The sequence below is a fragment of the Saimiri boliviensis genome, chromosome 17 (assembly GCF_048565385.1).
Source record: "Saimiri boliviensis isolate mSaiBol1 chromosome 17, mSaiBol1.pri, whole genome shotgun sequence".
Taxonomy (NCBI): domain Eukaryota; kingdom Metazoa; phylum Chordata; class Mammalia; order Primates; family Cebidae; genus Saimiri; species Saimiri boliviensis.
The window spans coordinates 36123292-36147813 of NC_133465.1; the positions used below are offsets into that span (position 1 = coordinate 36123292).

Here is a 24522-nt window from a genome sequence, read left to right on the forward strand (position 1 = left end):
TAAAGGAATCCCCTGCATTGATGGAAGTCACACAGCAGCACAGCAGCTTCTTTCTGGATTCCTTCAGCTGGGAAGGGAGGAGCTCTAAGGAAATGCACACTCCATGTGATCAGAGCACACCCTCTTGGCAGCTTCAGGGGAGCCCAATTGCTTCTACAAAAACTGCCAAAGTCCTCTGTCCAAAAGCCTTGTTGGTCCAGCGGTACCTGCTTCCTGTTCCCAGAGAGATTCACCCTTGGACTTTCCTATCAGTCTTCCCTAAAGTTGGCTGCTCTTGTGTCCTGTCACATAAAACTGTGAACCGAGGTCTCTGACTTACGTCATGTTAGTCACAGCAGGGTGAGGCTCCACAAGTGTGAGCTCTGGCCCCTGCTGCTTTCCTTTCAAATTCAGTTTACAGTTTGTTATTGTATTGGACTCTCCGTGCTCCTTACTGCATTGGTTTTGGGTAAGAAAGAGTGGAAATTAGTGTGTAAACCCTGCAAACCTAGAATTTCTGATCGGGACAGAAGAAAACCTTCATGCTGCAGTCAGTCCCTGAGCCAGACGCCTGTGGTCCCTTCACATGGAAATAGATGAATATCCACAGTAAAAGGTCAGTGGTTTTGCTGACAGATGTTGCACCAGGGGATTTTTTTTTTTTAAAGAGGCTTCCTACAGCTGTTCTGGTAGCTTTGGTAGTAGTGTTAGCTATTTCCCCAAGTTGTCTTGTCTCAGTTCTCTGATATTCTGAGCCCAAATAGGATTTTGTTTTAACAAAAGAAAAAATAAAGTAGCTACAGATGGGATCCTGAGATCTGACAATGGGACTCTCAGAAGTTGGGTGGCTTGCCCAAGGGACAAAGAGGAAAGAAGAGTCAAATTCAAGTTTCCTGACTTTCAGTTCATGGCTATTTTCATTGCACAACAATATTGAGAGTCAGAAATATTCATATAATTGTGGAAGCAATCCAAAACCTTATGCTATAACCTAAACCCTAGAAAAAAGATAAGCAAGCCCTAACAGCACTGTAAAGAAAGTTTTGCAAACTAAGTTTAACTTAGAAAATAAATTGCAAGAAATGAATCAGGAAAACAAGGTTTCCCTGATGCTACAGAGTCCATCATGTTGGAAATCACCCAAAGTTATCAATGGCAGATTCACTGACTGAGTACAAATGTACAGTTGGAATTCAAAGTAGACTCAGTGCCCCTCTGTGTGCCCTGATGGAAGCAACATCGTGTTCTCATTCTTCGGCTGTGTACTCTCTGGGGATCATTGGTTTTACCACGTTTTTCATTGCCTTTTCAAGACAATAATGCCTGTTTCCTGCATAGTTTATTTAAGTAAACAATAAGGAGACAGTAAAGTTCCGTCTCCTTTACAAAATGAGACTTTAAAATTTTTATCTAAAGAAGGAGAGCAAGCGATCTGCTCCCTGCATTGTTCCATAAGATAAGTTCATAAGATAAACAGTTCTGTTTTGAACTCAGTTCAGCTGGGCAAATTGTTATGTTTCCTACCACCCACACACGTTGTTGTGGATATCAAAGACTTTTTAAGAGGATAAAAATGCTTCCAAAAGGTTTGTTGAGCTAGTTCTATCCTCAATTAATATACCACTACAGAGGTGGGAAGGCAATGGCATTTTTGTTGTTGTTGTTCTGGTGAAGCAATCATATCAAAACCCATGAGATTATCTGAAGGCAAGTTTACTCCTTATGAGCCACGGAAAGTGCGCCATCATTTGAACAGAGAAACAGTATCCCACAGGGATTAGGAAGATATGCTTTGGCATCAATCAGACTTTGGTTCTAGTCCTAGGCACCATTTTCCAAATGTAATTGAATAATTATTATAATTACTATTCATTTATAAATTAATATTTTTCATTATAATAGGGAATAATTAATGTACTTAGCACTAAATATCTGGGTACCTTAAAATAGCCCATTTAAGTAATTGTCTGAGTTTCAAGTTTACATCTGATTTCAATGTAGAGTCATTCTTTTATTTATTCATTGGCTTATTTGGCAATGACTTTCCAAGCATGCAAAATTGATGGTAATATCGTTGAGGAACTGATAGATGATTTCCCAACCAACATGATCATGGTAAACCCCTCAATATAAAAGCTTGCTTCCATTGCCCAGAACAGAACATTTCAAAATAAATCTGTAGTGGATTTGGATTGCTATTTTTTTAAAGCATTAACTCATGGGGGAAACATAAAATTAGTTCTGAGTAAGGCAAAAGCATTTCTTCATATGTGAAGTGAGAAGACGAGAGTCTTCTATATATTCCTTCTTCACAAGTAGTACCTTAGAGTAGTGACCACTGGAGAAAATGTTTTCATTACCAGAAAGTATCTCTGTCGTGCTTATTTTAAAATAATGTCTAACACTATAAAAAAAGAATTGCACAGTTATGTTCTTGTTCTCAAGGAATTTAAAATTGAACATATAACCAATATATTCTTTGCATATGGTCAGTAAAAATAAAGTCTCAAATTAGAATTCTTAAAATATTTTCTTATTCTATGCAAAACATTAGCAATCTCACATCCTGTGCGTATATATCGTGTGTCAGCAATTTCGTGTGTGTGCATATGCATATGGAATGAAATGAATTATAAAATTGTTCACAATTTTAAGTGGAAAATTTATTTGTGAGCCTATGACAGCATTTTTTGACAATTCAGACAATGCATCAGACAGTAATGTCAACTTTCTCTAGCATTTGTCTCTCACAGGAGAAGTGAATAGTTATGCTAACAAAATTATTGCATATTCCTCACTCCATATCTACTCCTTGTCCTGACCTATTTCTGCCCACAGCAGCCTCAAGCTATTAATTACTTAGGCTTTAAAACCTTACAAACTCCTCTCCCTTGACAACTTTCCCCACTTGAAATTCATTGCTGAGTTTTGCTGATTCTACCATTGCAGTGGCTTCCTACCTGACCACATTTCCCAATATCAGGTGCCCAGTGACTCTTACCTGGACAATCACAGTGGCATCTGAACTGGTGTCACAGCCCACTTTCTCTCCTCCCCATATTGACTTTCCCTAGGACATCCCAACACTGTAAATTCAGGCTACTGTTTATAATGCACAAAGCTGACTGTGCCATCCTGTTCAAAACCACATTGCTCTCAAAATAAAGTCCAAGTTTGCCATTGAGGCAATAAGCTGACCATAAACTATTTCCAGTCTTATTTTGACTGCTCTCTGCCTGCCCTGTGCTCTTTAAAATTTAGTCAAACAAGCTACTCAGTGGTCTTTGCAGAAGACTTGCACTTTTCAAAGCTGTGCTTGAATATCGGCTGGTTCTTCCACCTGGAATCATGTTCTTTCCTTTTCTATTTATAATGTCAAATGCCTGTGTGCCATGAAGATTCCAACCACTACCACCGCCCACCCCCTATACACACACACACACACACACACACCCCTAGGTCTGAATTGATTTCATCTTCCCTGGGCCTCCCACAGCCATTTGTTATTCCTTCTAGAAAAGGATTACCGACATTGGTGTCCCCATGACTTTCCTGTTCTGGATGATAGACCCCATGAAAGCAGAGAGCATGCTTTGTTCACTGTTTTGCGTCTGCTCAGCTACAGCATTTAGCAAGTTCCCGGCACTCAAAAGAGCACAGGAAATAAAATGCTCCCGAAGGCAGAGGAGTGGCCTCGGTGACTTTTGAAGTGGCCCAATTGCCATGGCATCTTCCATGAATTCCACGGGTACCAGGCATATGTCTGTCCTGGCCTCAGACCTACCAAATCTGCTTAGTAATGCAGCTCTATTTTAATACCCAGATGCATACGAAGCAAAATACATGGTTTAATCATTCTAGAAGCAATAGGTACCCCTTTTCAGAGCACTTTACCCAAATGAAATCTAGTGAGAGTGTATCACCCTGAACCCAAGAAAATGAGACTTAAGCAAAACTTAGGAAAATGTACATAATCTAACTTTAAAAATGAATTTCTCACAACACAACATAGAAGAAGAAAGAGGTACCTAGGTGTGAAACCTGGATCTGCCACTTTCTCTGTAAATAAAATACAACTACTTGAGAGAGATCTGTGCTATGGGTAGTGCATGTTAAATGCTTGCATTAATGTGTCTCTTTCCTCTCCAAATGGAGCATGTAGTGTGGGTCACCTCAGAATGAAGGAGCCTGGGTCCTGGAGTTAAACCCAGAAACAGTGCTAGTCTCTGAACCTCCATCTCTTTCTCAGCAAAATAGAGAATTATAAAGTTATTTGTGAAAAATATCCTCCATGCTTCTCTTACCGAACCGGTAACTTAAAATCTGTGGTTTAAACTGTGTTATCAGTTATTTGAGAGAGGCCAGCACTGAAGAGCCCATCCTAAGCCAGTCATTTTAAGGCCAGTGCTACCTAGCTGGGAGAAGGCTAATCCAGTCGGAAGGCATATTCTGTTCTGTGAATATGGAATAGAGAAAAGCTAACTGACCCTTACAGAGTTACCACAGCTTATCAGTTTTTAGGACACTTCACATGTTGCAGGGTGGTTTCCAATTTCCAGTACCAGATTGGTGTCAAAGCCTAGAAGTTGTGCATTGATTAGGAGTGGATTTGGAGTCACACAATGTTTATGTACATCATTTCATGAACAGGACAAGTGACATTGGTCACCAGAGCCTAGGGGGAGATTTTTGCTGTAAACAGGCATTGAAGGGCTCCAGGCTATCAAGTATAGAAAGGAGTGGCAAAAGGGTGAGGTCATTATGATCCCTTCCCTTCTCCTCCCTGAAAAAAAAAAAGTATTGTGGTTTCCTGCAAGGCCCGGAATACGTGACCCATAGCTCACTCACTAAGGGAGGCTGACTCTAAGAGTGTGCATTTGTCTTAGAAAAGAAAGTGTCAGCCCAATTGGAGGTAACTCTGGAACTTTGGGTTTTCTCATCTTTGGCCTCCAAAGAATAACATACATAAATATAAAATTCTATGCAAAATGTATGGGGTTGTATCAGAATGACTGGAATTTCAGTGCATATTCTGATTTAGAGACAAGAAAATCAATTCTTCTCATCTGAGGCCAGAATGACAATTAGTTCTTGTTGAAGTGAGAGATTATTTACTCAGCTCTATTTTTTTTTTTTTATGTTTATGTGAAATTTCGTAGTCACTCAGAACAAAATGGGGTAAGAGAATAGGGATTGTAACGTGCTTCTAAAAGTCGTGTGTTTCCATTTCTATATTCACAGGGATCTTATGAGATTCCCATACTTATAAATTGACCACCAATTAGTAAAATACATATTTGTATCTAAGGCCCATTTATTGTTCCTCTTGGTACTATCAGAATTCTCTACTGAATATCCTAGACCTCAAAGAAAAGTGCTTTGGAGGAGCAAAAAAGGAAAGGGGGAATAGTAACATGACCTGTTCTCCAAAATGAACACAAAAGCACAGATCACTTTTCAAAATGTCCATGATTTCAGAACATAAATGCAGACACACCCTTAAAAGAAGCATTAGAGGGGAGAAAACCTGGCCAGCTTCCCAAATCTCACTGCATCCAATTGGACTGGGTGATGACCAAGATCAAAGGCATGTGGTGATTGGACAGAGGGCCAGGAGTAACTGGCATCCTCAAGGCTGCTGGAAATTAGCCAGCTCAAACATACCAAGCACAAGTGAATTGGAAATACAGACAGGCCAGTAATCGAATACACATGGGGCTACACTTCACGAAATGCAAACTTTATGTATTCCCAAAGGAGAAATTTCCAGGTCTTCAACAGCATATACTCAATAGGAAAATCAAAACATCCCCTTTGCAAACTAGAGCCTGAATCTTTGGCTTCCACTTTAGGGAAATGGGCAAAATGACCTCTTTGTCATAGTACCCACCATGCTCCCTGCCCTCCTCCACTTCCAGACCCCTCTCCCCTAAGTAACTTTGCCTCTCATCTACACACTTTCCAACCCCATACTCCCTTAGAAATATAGAGCAAAGATTACAAATTCTTTTCTGTAGGTTCTGATTCACAAAGGGAGCGCATCAGAATGGGGGCTTTGGATAGAAAAAAACCTTGAAAATGAGTGCCTGAATAAAGACGTAAAAAGAGAAAAGTAAAGGAAGATATTCTTTTCAAACTTGATGCCCTTTACATATGTATATATGGATTACATTTTCGTGGAGGAAAACAGCAAAATCCAGCAACATTTAAGGGATTTCCTCTCACCAAATTGTCTCCGGTCCCTTAATTTTGTATAAGCCTTGCTGGGTACTTTGTTCACGGTCCCTAGTGTGGTGATTTGCATCCCCCTATCTGTGCTGCTGTTTGCGGGGCAGGCAGCTGTCTCAGTCTAACTCTAGCTGGGAAAGGTAAGGATCTTTGCTTGGCTGTTTGAAAGATCTGGGAAGGAAATGTCGAATGCCTAGTGGGGGTTAGGGGCATAGATAGAATTCATTCGTTGGAGGCTTTGAGAAAAGTTCTCCAAATTTAAAGGAGTCCCCTAAAGCCATGTGCTTTAGAAAGAACTAGAGAGATTTCCTCTTCCTTGTGAAAAGAGAGGGCTTGCAGAAATAAGGCTGGTTGCATGGTGGATGAAATTTTGCATTTGGGGGCAGTTGTCCCTGAAGGGATGCACAGTGGTGTTTCATACAGAGTGAAAGGAGGAATAAACATTCAGAGGCAACACTAGATCACTAGGAATTCTCTTTGAATTTCTATTTGAAGAGGTAAAGTCAGTGAAAGCTGCTTGTGTCAGTGGTTATCCTAACCACTGATACAATGTCTGCTTTATGCCAAAGCTTTCTACTTCATTAAATTTGCTGTACAAATTGTCAGTTGTCTACTCAGAGTCTAGAGATGTGTATCTGTGTATCAAGGCAGGTGCATACACCCTGGAGCACTGGGGTGAATGAGGCACCTGAGCCTGACAAGGCTGAAGAAAGCTTTGGTACTGGAAGTGACGAGAGACCAGCCCGTGCTCCCAGGGCACAGACGCACTCACTGTGCCTCATTATAGACTCAGCCAAGGGCTCACCATGGGAAAAGGTACCATTGTCCTCTCTTTAGAAGGTCCATCTGTGCACCATTAGCCTTGGTAACAGGAAAGCATGCTTTTCAACAAAATAAGGTGATGTTCGGAACTTTGGGGCAGTTATTGGGCTATCTTGGGAAGGAAGCAGTACTGGAAAGTAGAGGGGAATTGTGGGTAAGAAGACAGCTCTTTTAAGGAGCTTCTCAAGAACCTCCATTATACCTAGCCAGCGGCCCCCATCTCACCATCTTCCTGGGACAACTTTGGCAAAAAAAGTATTCCTGACCCTCAACACCAAATGACAGTGCTCCTCACGGATGAAGGCTGTCTCTTTAGGTATGACATTCTTAACAGTGTGAGGATCATGGTGACCAAGGCCCTCCAGATACTTGCCATGACTCCCCCAAGTCTCAGGGACTTTTCAACTTTATGTTTTATAATGACATAACCCTCTCTCTGGCTTTCATTCTAGAATAAACAACTTCTGGTCCCTCTCCTTTTGTGACAAATCGTCCGGGTATTGCTACAAGGCAAGGCTGGGGAGAGCGTGCTGTGCTAGCGGAGAGGTAAGATGTTTGAGAGCATCCAAGCCCTTTGCCAGCAATTAGAAAACTCTAATAATTTGTTTTTCTTCTAACAAAGAAGGAAAACAAATCTCTTCCAACAGTTAATTTGGATTTGTGGTTCACAGTATCAGTTCAAAGGGATTATTAACACTTGTGCAGATGAAAAAATGAAGATAAAAAACTTTTAACTACAAAGTGTAGGATGAGCTCCCAGTATTACCTTTTCTCCTCAAAAAGACAATCTAGGGCTTTACGTATTTCAAGTTTTTAAAAATTGCACAGGTTGTCTGTAAGAAAGCAAAAACCTATAAAGCCACTTCATAGGTATATGGGGGTGGGAAATAGATGTCTAACTTCATTGTTTGAGTGTATGAAGTGTCAAGTTATACACGTTTGAATGTTTAAAATAACATGTTCCTTAAAGTGGGCCAAGGAACAGAGATCTCAACATAGGTAGGGAGCTTGTTACAGACCTACTGAATCAGAATCTGAATTTAGCAATCTCCCCAAGTGGTATATGCATCCATTAAAGATTAAGGTTCAAACCAGGGGTTTCTCTGTTACTGTGTGACCTTTGTCAAATCACTTAACCTCTCTGAGCCTGTTTCCTCATTTATGAACTAGTGAGAATTAATGTTAATGTGTGACATGTCTTAATATTGTGCCATCTCCAGAGTAGGTGCTCTGTAAATGGCAGCAATTATCATGATGGTGGTAATCTTGGTACTGGTAAAGTTGCCTCCTTGGAAAAGCAGTAAACAATCATGTTTAAATCAACGTGACTGGCTTTTCCCCTTAACCGCAAACATTTGTGCCTCCTACCCTCATTCCTAAATGAATTAACACTGAACAAGTGGGGATTTAACCTTCAGTTGACTATCACGCGCATATAAATAAAGAATAATGGGAAAACCTAGGAACATGGATTTTTGCTGGCTTAGAGACTGAATTCAGCTGCCCGATGACTTCGCAGCTGTTTCTGCTGCCCTGGAGTGTCCGTTCCCTCCACTCTGTCCCCTCAGCCGGGTCTGCAACACTGACTCTGGGATTTTCTTATAAAAATGTCTGATGGACTGATGGATGGGAGGCAGATCTGGAGGTCGGCAGGGGAAAAAATGAGTCATTCAAATTCACAAAGCAGACCGCTTAGTAAATACTGCAAGAGAAATAAAAGTAAAAGCTGGCTTCCGTCTCTGGGGAACCTGTAGAAATGATTTGGAGTTATCATGTCACTGAGCAAAGTTGGGGGAAGCCAAAACTCAGAATCGGCTGGCAAGGAAAAGAACGAAGGAAAAAAAAAAAAAAAAAAGTTAGGGAGGGGCACACCGGAGAGGGAGGGAATAAAAAGACAGAGGGAGGGAAAGACAAGCGTCATTAGGAACAGAGGTAGTCTGAAAGAAGCAGGAACTCCAGGATCCTCAAAAAAGACGCTATAGTAAAGTATTTTTACATCTTTTCTTTTCCCCAGAAGAGATTCCTAACCTGTCATTTTATTGACAGCCGAGCTGTTAGAGGCTCTCTCCCCGGAGTTAGACAAAGAGGCTCAAGCGTTGCTGTTTCTTCCCTTCGAAATCAAGTTGTTTCTTTGGTAATGGATTGCCTCTCTCGAAGGTGAGTGTAAGTCATCTGGGGACAGATATTGATTTTCAGGTTAGCCCAATCTCAGCTTTGGGGTGAAGATAATTTTTCCAGACATAATTTCAAATATCTTTTAACTGGCCTCACCAGTAATTAGGGTGTCACTGGACAACAGTGATTAATTAGTTTGGTAATTGAAAATGACATGTGAGTAGGCAGCTGTAATATTTAGTTTCATTGCTCAGGGAGTGATATTTTGACTTTCCACGGTAGGGAAGAACTATTTGATTTGGAGTTGAACGTGTTTTCAGTGGATGCTTAATATATTCAAAATAGTAATCTCACTGAAATGGTCTCAAGTATCTTTCTTTAAACTTGTTCAGTAACTACAACTGCTCAACTGTGTAGCGGCTAAACAGCTTTTTGAAAATGGAAGATAGTGACTTAACATGTCTGAATAGCAGACAAGTTTTCACTGATTTCTCATAGACAGCATTTCAACCAGATGCTTTTGATCAAAAGTCCCAAGCTTTGTCCTGAAGTTTTCAGGTTCAAAATACTTAGAAAGGGTCCCTGCAGCAAAGGCATGGGAGGAAATGAAGTTTGTGAAATTTTCCCAAAAACCTAGCATGCTTATTTGTTTATGTGTGTTGCAGTATACATAATATGGAAATTTTGTATTGAGCTTAATAGAAAATTTGTGAATTGACAGCTAATTACTCTAATAATCGATTTTATGTGTGCCAAGAGAAAGCGCAAAATTATAACCCATGAAGGGGTTGAATTTTTGTTCTTCTTTTTCTCTCTTCTAGCAGAGTGGAGGATATTGTTACATTTCAGATCACAAATCCCCACCTCATTGTCAATGAATTTTTTGCTGAATTGTCCACCTAAAATGGGTAATAGAAAGATCCCCGGAAGCAGGTTGCACTGTGTTTAATAGTAACATAATAAAGACTTGTTGTCTATCATTGGATGGAGAAGAACATCATTTGTTGCTGGCTGCTTGCCTTGACATTGATTTTGTGGGCAGTGAATGGGTGATAGTTTGGAATGAATGCATGTTATGTCCAGCAAGATTGGCAGAGTCTGAGTTGCTGTAAGTTGTGGAATTAATGATGCAAAATGTCGTTTGTAATATATTCTCCTTTTGAATGAGACCGTCTTTGGATTAGGATTCAGGCATTTCTGTGTGTTTAGAGGAAAGAGAAGCAATAGACAAAGCGGAACAGCTTTTAAAGCATTTGTAGACCACCAGGGTATATTAAACACTGTGAGTGCTTCCTGCTTTTTCTGTCTTCCCTTCTTGTTCATTTGCTTCATCTTATTTTTTGCCTAAATGCAAAGAGAATGCAATCAATTCAGAAAAAGAGTAAAGCTGCTTTTCACATGGATCTGTGCCTCCTGGAAAGGAGGTGCCTCCCCAGCTTTTAATTTCTGCTTGTAGGGTTCATTCTAATACATGTAACTGACATCTCCTGTTATCTTCACAGCTTTCACCCGGGTGAGACTGTCCAGATCTAGTCTGTAAACCCAGCTTAGAGGCACTGTTGTAAAAATGACTGAAGAGCCCATCAAGGAGATCCTAGGAGCCCCAAAGTCTCAAATGGTGGCAACGATGGAGAAGAGCGCCAAGAGTGAAGTCGTGGTCACCACAGTCCCCCTGGTCAGTGAGATTCAGTTGATGGCTGCTACAGGGGGCACCGAGCTCTCCTGCTACCGCTGCATCATCCCCTTCGCCCTGGTTGTCTTCATCGCTGGCATCGTGGTCACCGCAGTGGCTTACAGCTTCAATTCCCACGGCTCCATCATCTCCATCTTCGGCCTGGTTGTTCTGTCTTCTGGACTTTTTTTATTAGCCTCCAGTGCCCTGTGCTGGAAAGTAAGACAAAGGAGCAAGAAAGCTAAGAGACGGGAGAGTCAGACAGCTCTTGTGGCAAATCAGAGAAGCTTGTTTGCTTGAGACTGAATGGGCTACTGGGCCTAGAAAACCTGCTCTGACTTTGTCAACCAATTCACCTAGAACCATGGTGGGACAGAACAGACTTGGTGTTAGAACAGACTGGAAGAATGGAGGGGGGAGGGGGGAGGGGCTTCTCCTTTGTGAGGAATGACTCATGTCTGATTAATGACAAACTTAACCCTAAGGGCTATTTCTGAAACTGAAAAATCAACTTTCTATTTACATTAAACATTTTGAGGGTCATGGGAGTGTGTGGCATTAGACAGCGTTTGGTTCACCCTATAAAGTAGCCAAGAAAAGATGGGAAAATAACAAGATAGGCCTGGCACACTAGACATTTGCCTCCAAAAGAAATAACTCACACTCTTAAGATGTATCATAAAATTGTTCTGCCAACGACCTAAATTGCTTTGGACTTTGTATATGTCTATGAAATTCTGTGATTTATTTTCAATACATTGATTCACTGGCATCTGTTTTTATTTTTCATGTTTAATAACTCATCACTGGTGGTACTTCATCTTGAAGAGTAAACGAATATTTTTTATATTTTACCATTGGATAGTTTTAGCCAGTTGTAATGGTGTGTCAGAAGTAAAGAAAAACACATTAAAGACATAGCTAATAGATGCTGTTGGGGGTTAAATTAATAGTAAAATAATCTAGTAGAGCACTTCTGATGATTTTTATATAAAAGTCAAGTATATATTTCATTTAGAATAATAAATACTTACTGCTGCTAAAACTTCTTAAATGTTTTTTTCTATTTTTCTTTTTATTGCAGTTCTAAATTGCCATTTTCCCTTGTCTCATTTGCAAGTTCTCAATTGTATTTCTCTCAAATGGACAGATTCCTTCTTTACTGGAGGATTTGTGCTTTTATCATATCAATTTTTCATTATTTCTGAATAGTCTTAATTACGTTTACTAAATTCTGAATGAGTTCTATGCTATTATAATTAGGAAATCAATGTCTTGGGTCAGGAACTTTATAATGTACTATTAAATGTATATTATATTTTTATTAAATCAGTTGTTAATTATTTGCTTAACACATACGCCAGCACCAGCTATATGGCAGGCACAATATAGAGTCTCAGGTTGCTTACTCAGTGAGATCTAATACAACACAAATAAGGTTACTGCTTGAATTCTTCAGTAGACATTGAGCTAGTCCACAGCTAGAAATCTACCCTGTAACTCAAGCCAGAAATATAGCTCATTCATGTAGTTTAAATCACCTTAAACTAGAATAGAAAGATAGGCATGAAGATTTCTTAAAACTTGGAAAACAAAATCAGCCTAGCATAGCACATTCATTGAAAGTCATTCTATCCAGGAATTTAATTAAACATGGCAGGAGCTCCCTTGTGCTCATGTAGTTTTGGTAAGCGGAAATATCTTAATGACTTTGCAGGGCAGATGGTGTCACAAACAGATCAACATTCCTCCCAACCAAATGCAAGTTATGGGACTGTGCTCATTTCAATGCAAGTGAGTCTGTGCCTTTACATGCCTCTTCTCTGTGCAAAGATATTCAAAGCCCCTGCACACCCATTGCTGTAAGAAGAAATTTCTCAGACAAGGTTCAAGATTCTCCAGTCTGATCCAAAAGGCTGTATCCAGTTTTCATGCTCACTCTAACCCCAAATACTCCTTATGAGTTAGGCAGAATAGACTATTCACCATTCTTGCACCTGGCTCTAGTTTTCCTGCCTCTGCATCTATCCAAACTTGTGTTTTCCCTCGATTATAATACCATTGTTTCCTTGATTTTAATCTTCCCAAATCCTGCTTGTCATGAGCACTCAGCTCAAATGCTACCTCTTCCCAGAAGTCTTCCCTTTTTTCTGAAAGTGAATGCCCTTTCACAAGTTCATCTTTTATTCTCTGATGGCACCTTTTGTTTTCTGTCCTGTTGGTGGTGTAAGTTTTATCTTTATTCCAAAGCTTCCTTAGAAGTGTGTGATAGATCTTCTTTTTAACCCTGTGTGATGCCTAACATAATGTCTTACACATATTAAGTATTCCATAAGTACCTAATTTTGGTGTCAAATGAGCCAAAGAATAAATAGAAACTCAGAAAGTGAATGGTTTCTCCAGAATTATAGTCCATTCTAATCTCTTTAAACAAGAAAAGTTTTTTTCTCATTTTTCCCCCAAAGGGATATCTCACTCTCTATTATGCCTCCACTGTAAGCAGCAGTTCGAGGTTACGCTCTGCTTCTCTAGCCTGACCTGTCCTTCAAAATGCTTGAAAAGCAAACTCATAAATTATTTCCGGCCACCAGGGGGCCCCATGCTGCTATTTGAGTCCCATAAAAAACAGTTCCATGGAAAGACCTAAATTGTAATGACCGAAATGGGATTAAATCTCTCCTAGGTGTGAGGAGTTGGCCATTTATCCCATCCTTACTCACTTTGGTAAGCCACTTCACAGTGGCTATTTCGGGGTTCTCTTAGTATGGGAAAGACTTGCTCTGTTTAGGGAGCTTCCAGTCACATTAAAAGATATATACCATTACAGAGCTGTACGGTGCAGAGACGGTTCCACATGCTGTAAATCCCAACTCCCATGAGGAGAAGAAATCTGAGTTGGGAAGACAAATTATTATGATTATCTCATAACATGTCTTTATTGGCTAAGGTCTATTTACAAATGGTTGTATTATATACAAATATGCAGGTGTTCAATGGATGCATATAAAAATGCATGCATAAATGCACTAAAAAGATAATCTGACTCCTCCCTGGAATATCAGAAACCAGCTGCATCACCTAGTAGAATTCCCCCTAAACTCACACATGCCAGAGTGCCCGAAACACCTTTTAACTTTGTTCCATGTGACTTTTAACCTTGTTCTGGTCCTGGTGAGAACCACAGCTGTGTGGTGGCTCTGCTCTCCCCACCTTACTATCTTGGTTAATCTGGGAAATATTGCCTAGAGAAGCTGCCCAAGGAGATCATGCGATAGCACAGAAGGCTGAGGCCAGAGGATGAACCCTAGAGAGCCAGATCACAAAGCCTCTAATCTACTTTCCACTAAAGAGAAATCCCTGAAGAGATAAAGAGGAATACAGAAGAGAGAGAAAGAGAGAGAGAAAGGCAGAGAGAGAGAGAGAGAAAGAAAGAGAGAGAGAGAGAGATGTTAAATAGTGATAGATATCCTGGTCTCCAAGGAAGTATCATGGTTTTGAACTTGGAAAATCTTGATATTACAGTACCTGATAGTGTAACAGGACTCAACTGTAGCTGATATTCTTCACCACACTCTGAGGCTAGGGGTGTAAGTATCCACTCCACTTCACAGTTGAGGAAACTACAGTTCGGAGAGGTTAAGTGACTGCTCAGCTAAGATCTCACAGCAGGTGAGGCCTAGCACCAGGTCCAATAAGCTGACCACACATTATAGTTATCTCAGTGTCTTAACTCTTTGGGTTGCTATAACAAAAATACCATAGACTGGGTGGCTTATAAATAACAGAAATATTCCTGTCTCACAGTTCTGAAGGCTGGGAAGTCCAAGATCAAGGCACCAGTGTATTCTATATCTGGGGAAGGCCCACTCTCTGGTTCATAAGTGAAGCCTTCTTGCTGTGCCCTCACATGGTGGAAGGGGCAAAGGAGTTCTCTGTGGCCTCTTTTATGAGGGTGCTAATCCCATTCATGAGAATTTCACCTTCATAACCGAATCAACTCCCCAAAGCCCCACCTCCAAATACCACATTGAAGATTAGGTTTCAACATATAAATTGGGGAATGGAGGGGAACAGACATTCAGTCTATAGCACCCAGTTTTATGCTTAACCATAACCAAAATCATTTCCAGAATGTCTCTTCAGCAGAAGGACACAATACAGGTATTACAATACCTACTTTTGAAAAACTCTTGTTAAAGTATGATTTACACAGAGAAAGTTGTACAGCTCCAAATATTTTTATAAACTTGTGAAATTAACATCCAGACAAAGATACCGAATATTCCCAGCATTCAAAAGCTCCCTTTGTATCTACTTTCCATCAGTACCTCTCCAGGGGAAACACTGTTTGGCCTCTATCCCCTGGAGTAGTGTTGCCTGTTTTTTAACTTTGCATCACTGGAATCATATCAAGTATATTGCTTGTGCCTGGCTTCTTCTTGCAACAGTATGTTTATGAACTACAATCTAAATTGTTGTATGTACTTATACATGGCTCTTTCTTAGTGCTGTGTAGAATTACATTGTACAAATACAATATCATTTATTTATTCTCTCTACCATTGATAGACATTTGGATAGTTTCTACTTTTTAACAATTAAAGATAGTATTTTTGGTAGCCAGTCTCTAAGAGAGCCCCACCTGGTCCTGGACCCCTGGTATTCACAGGATTCTGTGGCCTCCTCCCACACCATCCCAGAGTTGGTTTGTGTAAACAGTAGAATAGGGCAGAAGGGACAGTCGTTGACTCCCAAGATTAGGTTGTAAAAGACATCTTGATTTTTCTCTCTTTTGATTGCTCCCACTCTCCCTCTCTTCCTCTTTCTCTGAGGGAAGCCATCTACCATGTCACGAGCACACCCAGGCAACCATGGAGAGGTCCATGTGGTGCGAAACTAAGGCCTCCAGCCAACAACTAGAGAGTAACTAAGAACTGCCAGCCACCACCTGAGTGAGCCTGGAAGTGGATGCTTACCCAGGGGAGCCTTCCAAGGACTGTGTTCCCAGATGACAGCTTGACAGACCTCATGAGAGACCTATCCAGCCAGGGATGCACCATGACTTTATGGGACCTACGCACTTTTGTCTTTATGGACCCCTTTCTCTATTACAACAAAAAGGAAGCATCTCACTCTCTGGAAGGAAGAAATTGTACTAACAAGGTCGTGGACCTTAGACCCGGTACCTGCTGTACCTAACAGGTACCTTGGCCCTGAACCCAGCTAAGTTATCCCCAGATTCCTCACCCACAGAAACTGTGAGATAATAAACGTCTGTTGTTTTAAGTTGTTAAATTTGAGGGTAATATGTTTTGCAGCAGTAGGTAGCTAATATTGCACTATGATGAAATTTATTCTATGTGATTTTTCACGTACGTACATGCATGTTCCTGTTAAGGGTAGACCTATGTGTGGAATTCCTGAATTAAAGGGCGGTATGTGTTCAGTCTTATTGCCAGAAAGTTTTCCAAAGTGGCTGAATCAATGTACTCTCCTGCCAGCAGTCTGGAGTGTCTGGATGCACTACATCTTCAGCCATTTTTAAATGGTTTTCCTTTTAGTCATTTTTATGGGTGTAACATCTGCTTTCAAAGTATTGAGAAAGGGGACACAGCACAAGAATGTGGGCTTGATAGGGCAGGGCAAATTAGAGATAGGAGAAGGATTTGGAGTAGGAAAGTAAGATTTAGATTTGGACTTTGTAGGAGCAAAGTAGTGAGAGAGAAATTCTCAGGGAAGTGCCCTGGAGATCAGGAAACCAACTAGAGACTGGAAGTTTAAGTCACAGTCCCAGCTTCAGCATTTATCAAGTATCAACTACACTCCCAACATCGTATTCTGAGCTCCACATGGAATATCTCATTTCATCCTCACAGCGGCCTCGTGAGGCAGATACCATTACTGTCTTCATTTCACAGATAAGGAAGCAGAGACACAGATCAAGCCAATTACTTGAGATCATATAGTGAGCACAACTTAGAGCCGGAGTTCAAATTCCAGAACCCATTCACTTAACCACATTGCCTATCCTGCCTGGTACACCGCAAACTGTCAGTACCTGGTTCTTGAAGGAATGTTCCAAGTAGAAACTGAGCAACACAATCTCAGGAGTCTAAGCTAAAGAGGAAGGTCAGCAACAGTTTTGAGAAGCCGGGACTAAAACTAGAGTTTATTATGGAATGATTTGCCATCTGACGCCAGAACTTTTTTCTGACAACCTCCATAGATTTGTAGCATTTAACAAATATCAAAACACTCTCTTGTGACTCTCATGAGACTCAAGACCCCCTCCACACCTTCTGCCACCAAAGATATGGTTGATGCTTTCATTCTCATCCTCGAGTTTCCTGTGTGGAAAATTCAAGATTCGGAATATAAGCCAGCCTCAGCTTGCCACTGGATGCACAGTGCGAAGGAAGTGCATATCTGGAAACTGTAACACATGTCAGGGGAATCAAAGAAGGCTTCCTGCAGGCGGTGACTTGATAAGCCCAGGACAGATAAAGGAGCTAACCAGGTGATGGGAATTGAGGAGGAGCAATCAGGAGCACTCACAGAGGGAACACCATGAGTGAACACTGAAGGGTGATGGAGTGAGCTAGCCTTCAGCCTCTCTACCTCCCTGGATCCTTGCAAGGTGAAAATAAAAGGACTTGTTAAGGATATCTAACAACTATAAAGTTATGTCCAAGCAAAGGGGTTAAAGAACTCCAGTATCCATACAGCTCAAACCTATAACCAGATAATCAAATGTTCAGATTCTTTTTTTTCTCTCTCTTTTTTGAGACAGTCTTACTCTGTCACTCAGGCTGGAGTGCGGTGGTGTGATCTCAGCTCATTGCACCTCTGCTTCCCAGGGTCAAGTGAGTCTCCTGCCTCAGCCTTCAAGTAGCTGAGATTACAGGCACCCCGCCACCATGCCCTGCTAATTTTTGTATTTTTAGTAGAGACGAGGTCTCACCATGTTTCAAACTCGTGACCTCAGGTGATCCACCTGCCTCAGCCTCCCAAAGTGCTGGGATTACAGGCGTGAGCCACTGTACCTGGCCATATGTTCAGGTTCTTATATTGCACAAGTACTTGAATCTGTAAGCACTTGGGGATTAATATTAATAAATTACATTATAATTAATAAAAATATCATAACTAAAATCTTTCTCTTCATCATCATATCAAATACTCAAATACTGTCTTCCTAAAGACACCACAGCACTGTGGTTAAACTGCGTGGGCTTGGAATCCAGCTTTACCACTTACTAGCTGTGTATCGCTGCACAAGTCAGTTTCCCTCTGCCTCAGTTTCCTCATTAACAAAATGGGAATAATATTGGTTCATAAAAGAGCTGTAGTAATTACTAATTGAGTTAATAGATATAAAGTGCTTATGACAATGCCTGGTACTCAATACATTAGGTATGATTACTGTCTGTCTCAAAGTTGACATATGCTTTGAGTGAATCTGTGTGACATATAAAACTACAGAAGCTACAAGAAAATCAGTTAAATAGGATATTAATAGAAAAATAGTGGCTTATGTCACAAGCGAAATTGCAAATACTTATGCTCATAGTAGGGTCTAGAAAAAATAAATTACAAATGCTAAGAGAAAATTCAAATCCATGCACATATCAATGTTTTGTTTGCTAAACCAAAGGTTGGTTGTGTTCAGCATATTCATATCCAAATTTATATAGCTAAAAAAACCTTTGATGCTATCAAACTACGTAATGGAGAGCCAATTAGCATTTGCCTGATGCTTTAAGGTGGCTATAGCATTTTCACTTGCATTGCCTTGCTGATTTCTTCCAGATGCTCTATAAAATGTTATCCTAGTTTTTTGATGTGGTAACTGAGACTTGAAGGGATTAAATGGCTTGCTCATGATCAAATAGTGCATATATGATAGAAATGACTCACACCCAGATCTAGAGCTCTTTTGGCTGCAAATTCTTCTTTCCAGGCATTTTGCCACTGTCTTGCTAACGCAGGCATTACAGGTTCCCATGGAATATCCTACCTTGGGCCATGCAGCTAAGGATGGTTCAACATGTCTTGAAACTGGTTGTGTCTACAGCTACATCCTTTCTGATTGGACCAGATTAAAAAAAAAAGTTATAGTGGTGAATTAAAATTTGCATCAATATCTATAATAAGTATAGGATTTATATAGAAAATATAACATGATCATGCAATGTTAATTTTTTATTAACAGGCTCTTGTTGCTTTTGAGGTTTCTGTTACTATTGTTTGGGGGTTTTTATTTTTGTTGTTGGTTTTAATTGAAAAAAAAAAAGCTTATATCTCAACAGAACTTAAGAGACAATCTTAACTGGTGGTTTCCAAATGCGTGTCTGAGTACTGGCTGCATCAGACTCACCCTACGTGCTGACCCCAGAAATTCTGGTTCAGTAGGCTCAAAGTAAGATAAAAGTAATAATACTTTGAGTATAAAAGTAATGGAAATAAAACCTACCTTTCCAACTTAATCGCAAATTTTCACGGGCCATAGCCTTCTATGTGTTCTGGTGTTAATGCATTAGTTGTGGTACAACATTGGTAACTAAATGAATCCGTGATAATAGAAACTATTCATTATCCAGCCACTCAGGAGATAGTCACATCCTAAAAATACCTTTGCCTAAGGAATCCTAAAAAGTAGTGGGCACAGAGGAGAAGACTCAAACAAGGGGAGCTGAGAAAGCCCTCTGTGCTGTTTTAGCATGAAGTGGATCATCCAGCGTTAAGTTGCAGTGGATCTAACACCCACGCTCGCAAGTTCTCAAGCATTTTGATGGGAAGTAGGCCATGTCCAAAAAAAATAGAATGACACTTTGCTCCACCTCACCTTCCTATCAAGAAAAGCAAACACAGATGATTTTCCAAGTTCAAATGCAGAAGGGATTGCTTCTTGTTTTGCTTGACTAGAGTAGTTAATGAGGGTTTAGAGACTGCTGAGAACATTGTGGATGCCTTGGTAGTGACTGAGCAAACCCTAAGCTTCTGGAAGAATTGGCAAAACCCAAGCTATCTGAAATTACAGGAATAAATTTTTGTTGATTTTTAACCTGTAAATTCTCGTAGAATTTCTTTTCCCAGAAATGAGTTATTTGCTTTGTGATGCTTGTTATTTACTATATCAATTATATTTGAGAAAATGACGAATCATGTGAAAAGTTAAAATGTAACTCGTAACTTTGGCTCTGCTGAAGCTGTAACTTGTAACTTTGGCTCTGCTGAGCTGTTCTTGTAAAAACAGGAACTCCTTGTTAAGAGACTAACTGCTTAGCCTGACTGCCGGAGAGAGATGACTGCATGTAATGAGCTTCTCCTTGCAGAGAGCCTATAAACGGACGTGTAATGGAGAGGCTTATTACCCAGATTCCTTTCCCAGGAATGGCATATTGATTATGGCCCTGGAAAGGGAATGCAACCCTTATGGAGAGCCTATAAACGAATGCATGAGGGCCGTCTGTCTTGAGGGAAATCTCTGTGGTTGAGATAAGGATATAAAAGTCTTTCTTCTCCCACTGCTCCTTCAGGACTGCATGGAGGCCCCCCTCCTCTTGCAGTTTTGTGGTCAGGCTGGTTGTCTTGTGTCTTGTGTCTTTACCCCTGCAGCTGTGAGCCCAATGCTTTTCCTGCTGGTGATCATAAGTTTATGTTTAACCTCTATTCTTGCTAAGGTTTATGGTTTCTATGCTGACATTGTGATCTTTGTGTATCAGTTTTGCAAATGTATTCTTTTTGTATGATCGTCACTACAATGTTGTGTAACCTCACTCACCCTTCCCTATGGAAAGAGCCTAATAAAAAACTGAGGTTTTCAGGGAAATTTTAGACATCCATGGAGCAGCATTATGGGGTGTCTCCCCTGGGCCCAGCTTTAAGGAAGACTGTTTCTTTGTCTTTTTTTTCTTTTCACCGACCACTGATTACTTTGACAGATCTTGAATCCACATTGATATTCGGAGCTGGTCTTCCAATAAGAGACTGGCAGCGTGCCAGTCATAAATCAGTTGTGATCACATTGTGGTATGAACTCAGAAAAACAAATAGACAAGAGTAAAGAGGTAGAGCCAGAAATATTGTAAGTTTGGAGAAGACATGTGATTATGAGTATTTCAAGTGTCCAGCAATTGGATAGAGCACATTGCCTTTCTGTATAGAGTGACAGGTTCAGAGAGAAAACGGGTATTTGGAGACAGGGTTTAAGTTGCTACACTTCTCTGCAACTAGGCCCTATAATAAAAGTGCTTGCATCAGAGGAAGGCTGACCACACATTTTAGCACTTTCACAGCTCTAACTTAATCATAGCAGGAAGCTTTTCTGCTACTAGGAGAACAAGTTGCGTCACTAGGAACATCTGACTCCAGGATCTAGTGTCAATCACTTTCCCTAAGGTCATTAAAAAATACTACGGTGTCCCCTTACAGCATAAAGGCTTTGCCCAAGTGACAATTAAGAGGAAACACATAGCATGATAAATAATTGAACAGGTGGATTAAGGAAATGCCTTTCCTGTGTAAAATAAGAGGGATGATTGACAGTTGTAAATCCAGGCTCTTTGGCGCATCTTCCTCACAGTCTGAGGTTCTAACCCTGTGAGTTGCTCTTTTTCTTTATTTTGCCTTTCTTGGGTTGTTCAAAGAATACTCTTCGACCTCGTAGAGTCAAACAAACATTAGAGAAAGGCAACACCTCAGAAGTTTCCAAGAGCAGCTTTCAATGGATGGCTGCCAACGAGTGATGTTGCAAAGAACTGCCCACTGGGTAGAATAATATTTTGGACTTGGTTTGTACGGAACAAGCTCTGCTGTGAATCAAATGGCAAGTCTTTCTGCTCATCTGATTTAAGAAATGCCCTGTTTGATTTGCTGGTGCCAAAACACCTGTGAAACACCACATGCATGTCACCTTGTCCCCTAGGGTCTTATGTTTGGTTTAGAGTCTGTTCTCCTCCCAGACCAACAATATGGTATACGTCTCCAAATGAGGACAAAGGGTAACAATTTACTATGTCATTCATAGCAGTCCAAACAGCTTGGCTATTGATGTCCTGGGAAATATTTAGCACCAGAGAATTACTGTATCCCTGAATTGGTAAGCACTCTCCAATAGATGTTTTTCCAACAGAGGAAAAAAGAGAGAGAAGGAAGGAGAAAACAGAAAAGGAACAAACACAGAGACTTTCATAAACAAGTCACCATCCTAGTTTCTATTTGCAGCCCAGCAGCGATATCTAAAGTTCCCAGTAGAAATAAAACCCTCGAGCTTGGAACTCCTACTACCATGGCATATTTTTAAATGGTTACGAAAGGAGTCTGAGCATTCAGTCTGGCATTGCCCAACGTTCTTCAGCCATTCTGTGGCTAGTACTTGAGATTCACCAAGCAGGTAGAGCTCTGTTTCACCAAGCTAGGTAAAGGAAAGGCAGTGATAGAAGCTGAGACAATGAAGAAGGCAGAGGGGCAGAGAACTCAACTAAGTGATTCCCATATTCCAAAACAGAAAAATTAACCATACTAGGATTTTTTGATGGCAGAATTTGAAAACAAAACCAGTCTTAAAAAAAAAAAAACTAAGAACTTACACTAAAGCAGGAGAGAATAGCATCATGAACCCCAGGGAACCGTCTCTGGTTTCAGCAATTCTCAACTCCCACCTACCACCAGGTTATTTTGTAGCATATCCCAGACAACATGCAATAGATGATTTAGAATCAAAAATTTAAAAGGCTTATGATTTGTCTGTAGTCTAATTAGTAAAGTTAGATACTACCTACAGGAGACTAATTAGGTATTTTTTCAAGCATTTTTACTTTTTAAAAAGTATTTTTTAAAAAAACTTGTTTAAATATATTTCCCTGAATTTTCATCCTAACTAAAAATCAGCTTCATATTAGTTTTGTTAACCTCTTTTTGGTGGTACTCTGATGACTGGACAATGGGTTATACACCAATAAACAGCAGATCTGTAGTCTTGCAGGAGGTGGAGCTTTGGAGAAGCCAGGGTGGAGTGGAGATGTGTAATGGAGATGAGTGCTGACCCCAGGAAAGGGTGCAAAATGCAGTGTGAGATTACAGGGGGTACCAAGGAGCACGGAGATCAGAGAGCCTCTGCCGTTTACTACGGTCACTGCGTGGTCTACAGCCAAGGGTTTCCTTTGATCTTCGTCCTTCAGACCACATTATTCATCTCTCTGGAGAGCTGCCCTTTCCCTCCTTACACACCCAGTCCAATCCGGAATCACGAAAGGGTAAGGAAGGCTGGGAGTGAGCATCCAAATATATTAATTTCCCAGGCAGCTCTACAGCTCTGTCTTATCTATGTAGTGGGGAGAAGCGGGGGCAAAACATTAAAAATACAGTGGCCGTTCATTTCCAATTCTTCAATAAATGCAAATACAGATTTAGCAAAGACATAAATTACAATGTTTAAGGAGTCTTTTGTTTGAATTGAATAAAGATGAATCACAAGGCTACTAATTTGCGGCACCTAACTTCCCCAGTGCATTTAATTATATTCTCATAAATGCAAACTAAGTTATATGTGTCTCAGTATTACATACATTCAACCCAATAGATTTTTTTAAGCTCATATACAAAGCACTGTTGTAAATTCTGGGGAAAATAAAAAGTTGAGTAACAAGTGGTCACTGACCAAAGGCAGACCATATGAATAAGAAAAGCAAAAATAAAATAAAATAAAAATAAAAATAAATGGACACTGGGCTCAGGGAGTTCATAACATAACAGTCATCCTAAGGCAAATACAAACATGGTCATAATACCACAACAACAACAACAACAACAAAAACAACAAAATACGAGAACAGGAAACAAACTGAGTGACAAAAAATGTTATCAGCAGAATGTGTTGGGAAAGTGGGGAAATGTTTCTTGTAGATGAGAGTGGAGGGATGAAAGGCTTCTTAGAAGAAATCACATCTGACATGGACCTTGAAGCTGGGGCAGAATTTCAATTGGTAAAATTGGGATTGGGAGAAAGAAAGTTTCTTCAGGAAGAAGAAAAGGCTAAAGAAAATGGAAGCACATAAGAAAAGATAGAGCATGTTCAGGGAAATGTACGCAGTGCATGTTAGAGGAAGAGCAGGTCATCTTTAGGGCAGAGGAGGAGAATAGGACTTAGAAGACAAGCTGATTGCATCAAGGCAAACAAATAACTCTGATGGGGTTAAATGCACAAAATCTGGAGATTATCAGGATCCTGATTCTGACTCTGAGCTGAGTGACCTTGGAGGAGTCACTGAGACCTTAAACCTCAAGGTCTTTGTCTAGAAAATCAGGATATGAACAGGCCCATCTCTTGCTATTGTTATTTCATTGCCTTATCAGTGGGGCATAATAAGGTTTCCCTGCATCATCCAGGAGAGATAAGGCCATTGCAGCTCACAGTGTGTTAGAGTTGGGTGGAATGCAGCCACTCTACCTACCCTGAGCTGAGCTGATCCCAGACGGGTCTGAAGCCCAGAACCTCTCATGATAAGGAGATTCTTCTGGAAGACCACTGTTTGTCGCTGGCAGTACTGCAGAGCCGAGCCTAGATAGAATGCATATTTGCAATTCCAGAGAGGCTCAGCCGGCAGCAACGTTTTGTGTTACTTCGCTGGGAGGTCCACCTGCAGTTAATGGCTGAAGAGGGACCCATGTTCTGAGGAGCTCTGACAAAAGTGTCCAGTTTTTAT

General features: G+C 40.5%; 1 protein-coding gene across 3 annotated transcripts; it reads left to right on the forward strand.

Moving 5' to 3' along the window:
• Positions 1 to 502: 502 nt before the first annotated feature.
• Positions 503 to 12145, forward strand: TMEM100 (transmembrane protein 100). Of its 3 annotated transcripts, none has more exons than XM_039476908.2 (4): positions 503 to 595; positions 7482 to 7575; positions 9044 to 9186; positions 10647 to 12145. In XM_039476908.2, exon 4 carries the CDS (start codon positions 10712 to 10714, stop codon positions 11114 to 11116), a length of 405 nt encoding a protein of 134 aa, XP_039332842.1. In that variant the 5' UTR covers positions 503 to 595; positions 7482 to 7575; positions 9044 to 9186; positions 10647 to 10711; the 3' UTR covers positions 11117 to 12145. The 3 variants fall into 3 exon arrangements, with proteins under 3 accessions (XP_039332842.1, XP_003931378.1, XP_039332843.1); XM_003931329.4 differs by lacking the exon at positions 503 to 595 and adding an exon at positions 6305 to 6347; XM_039476909.2 differs by lacking the exon at positions 503 to 595 and adding an exon at positions 6305 to 6347 and having other exon boundaries at positions 9076 to 9186.
• The last annotated feature ends 12377 nt before the right edge of the window (positions 12146 to 24522 follow it).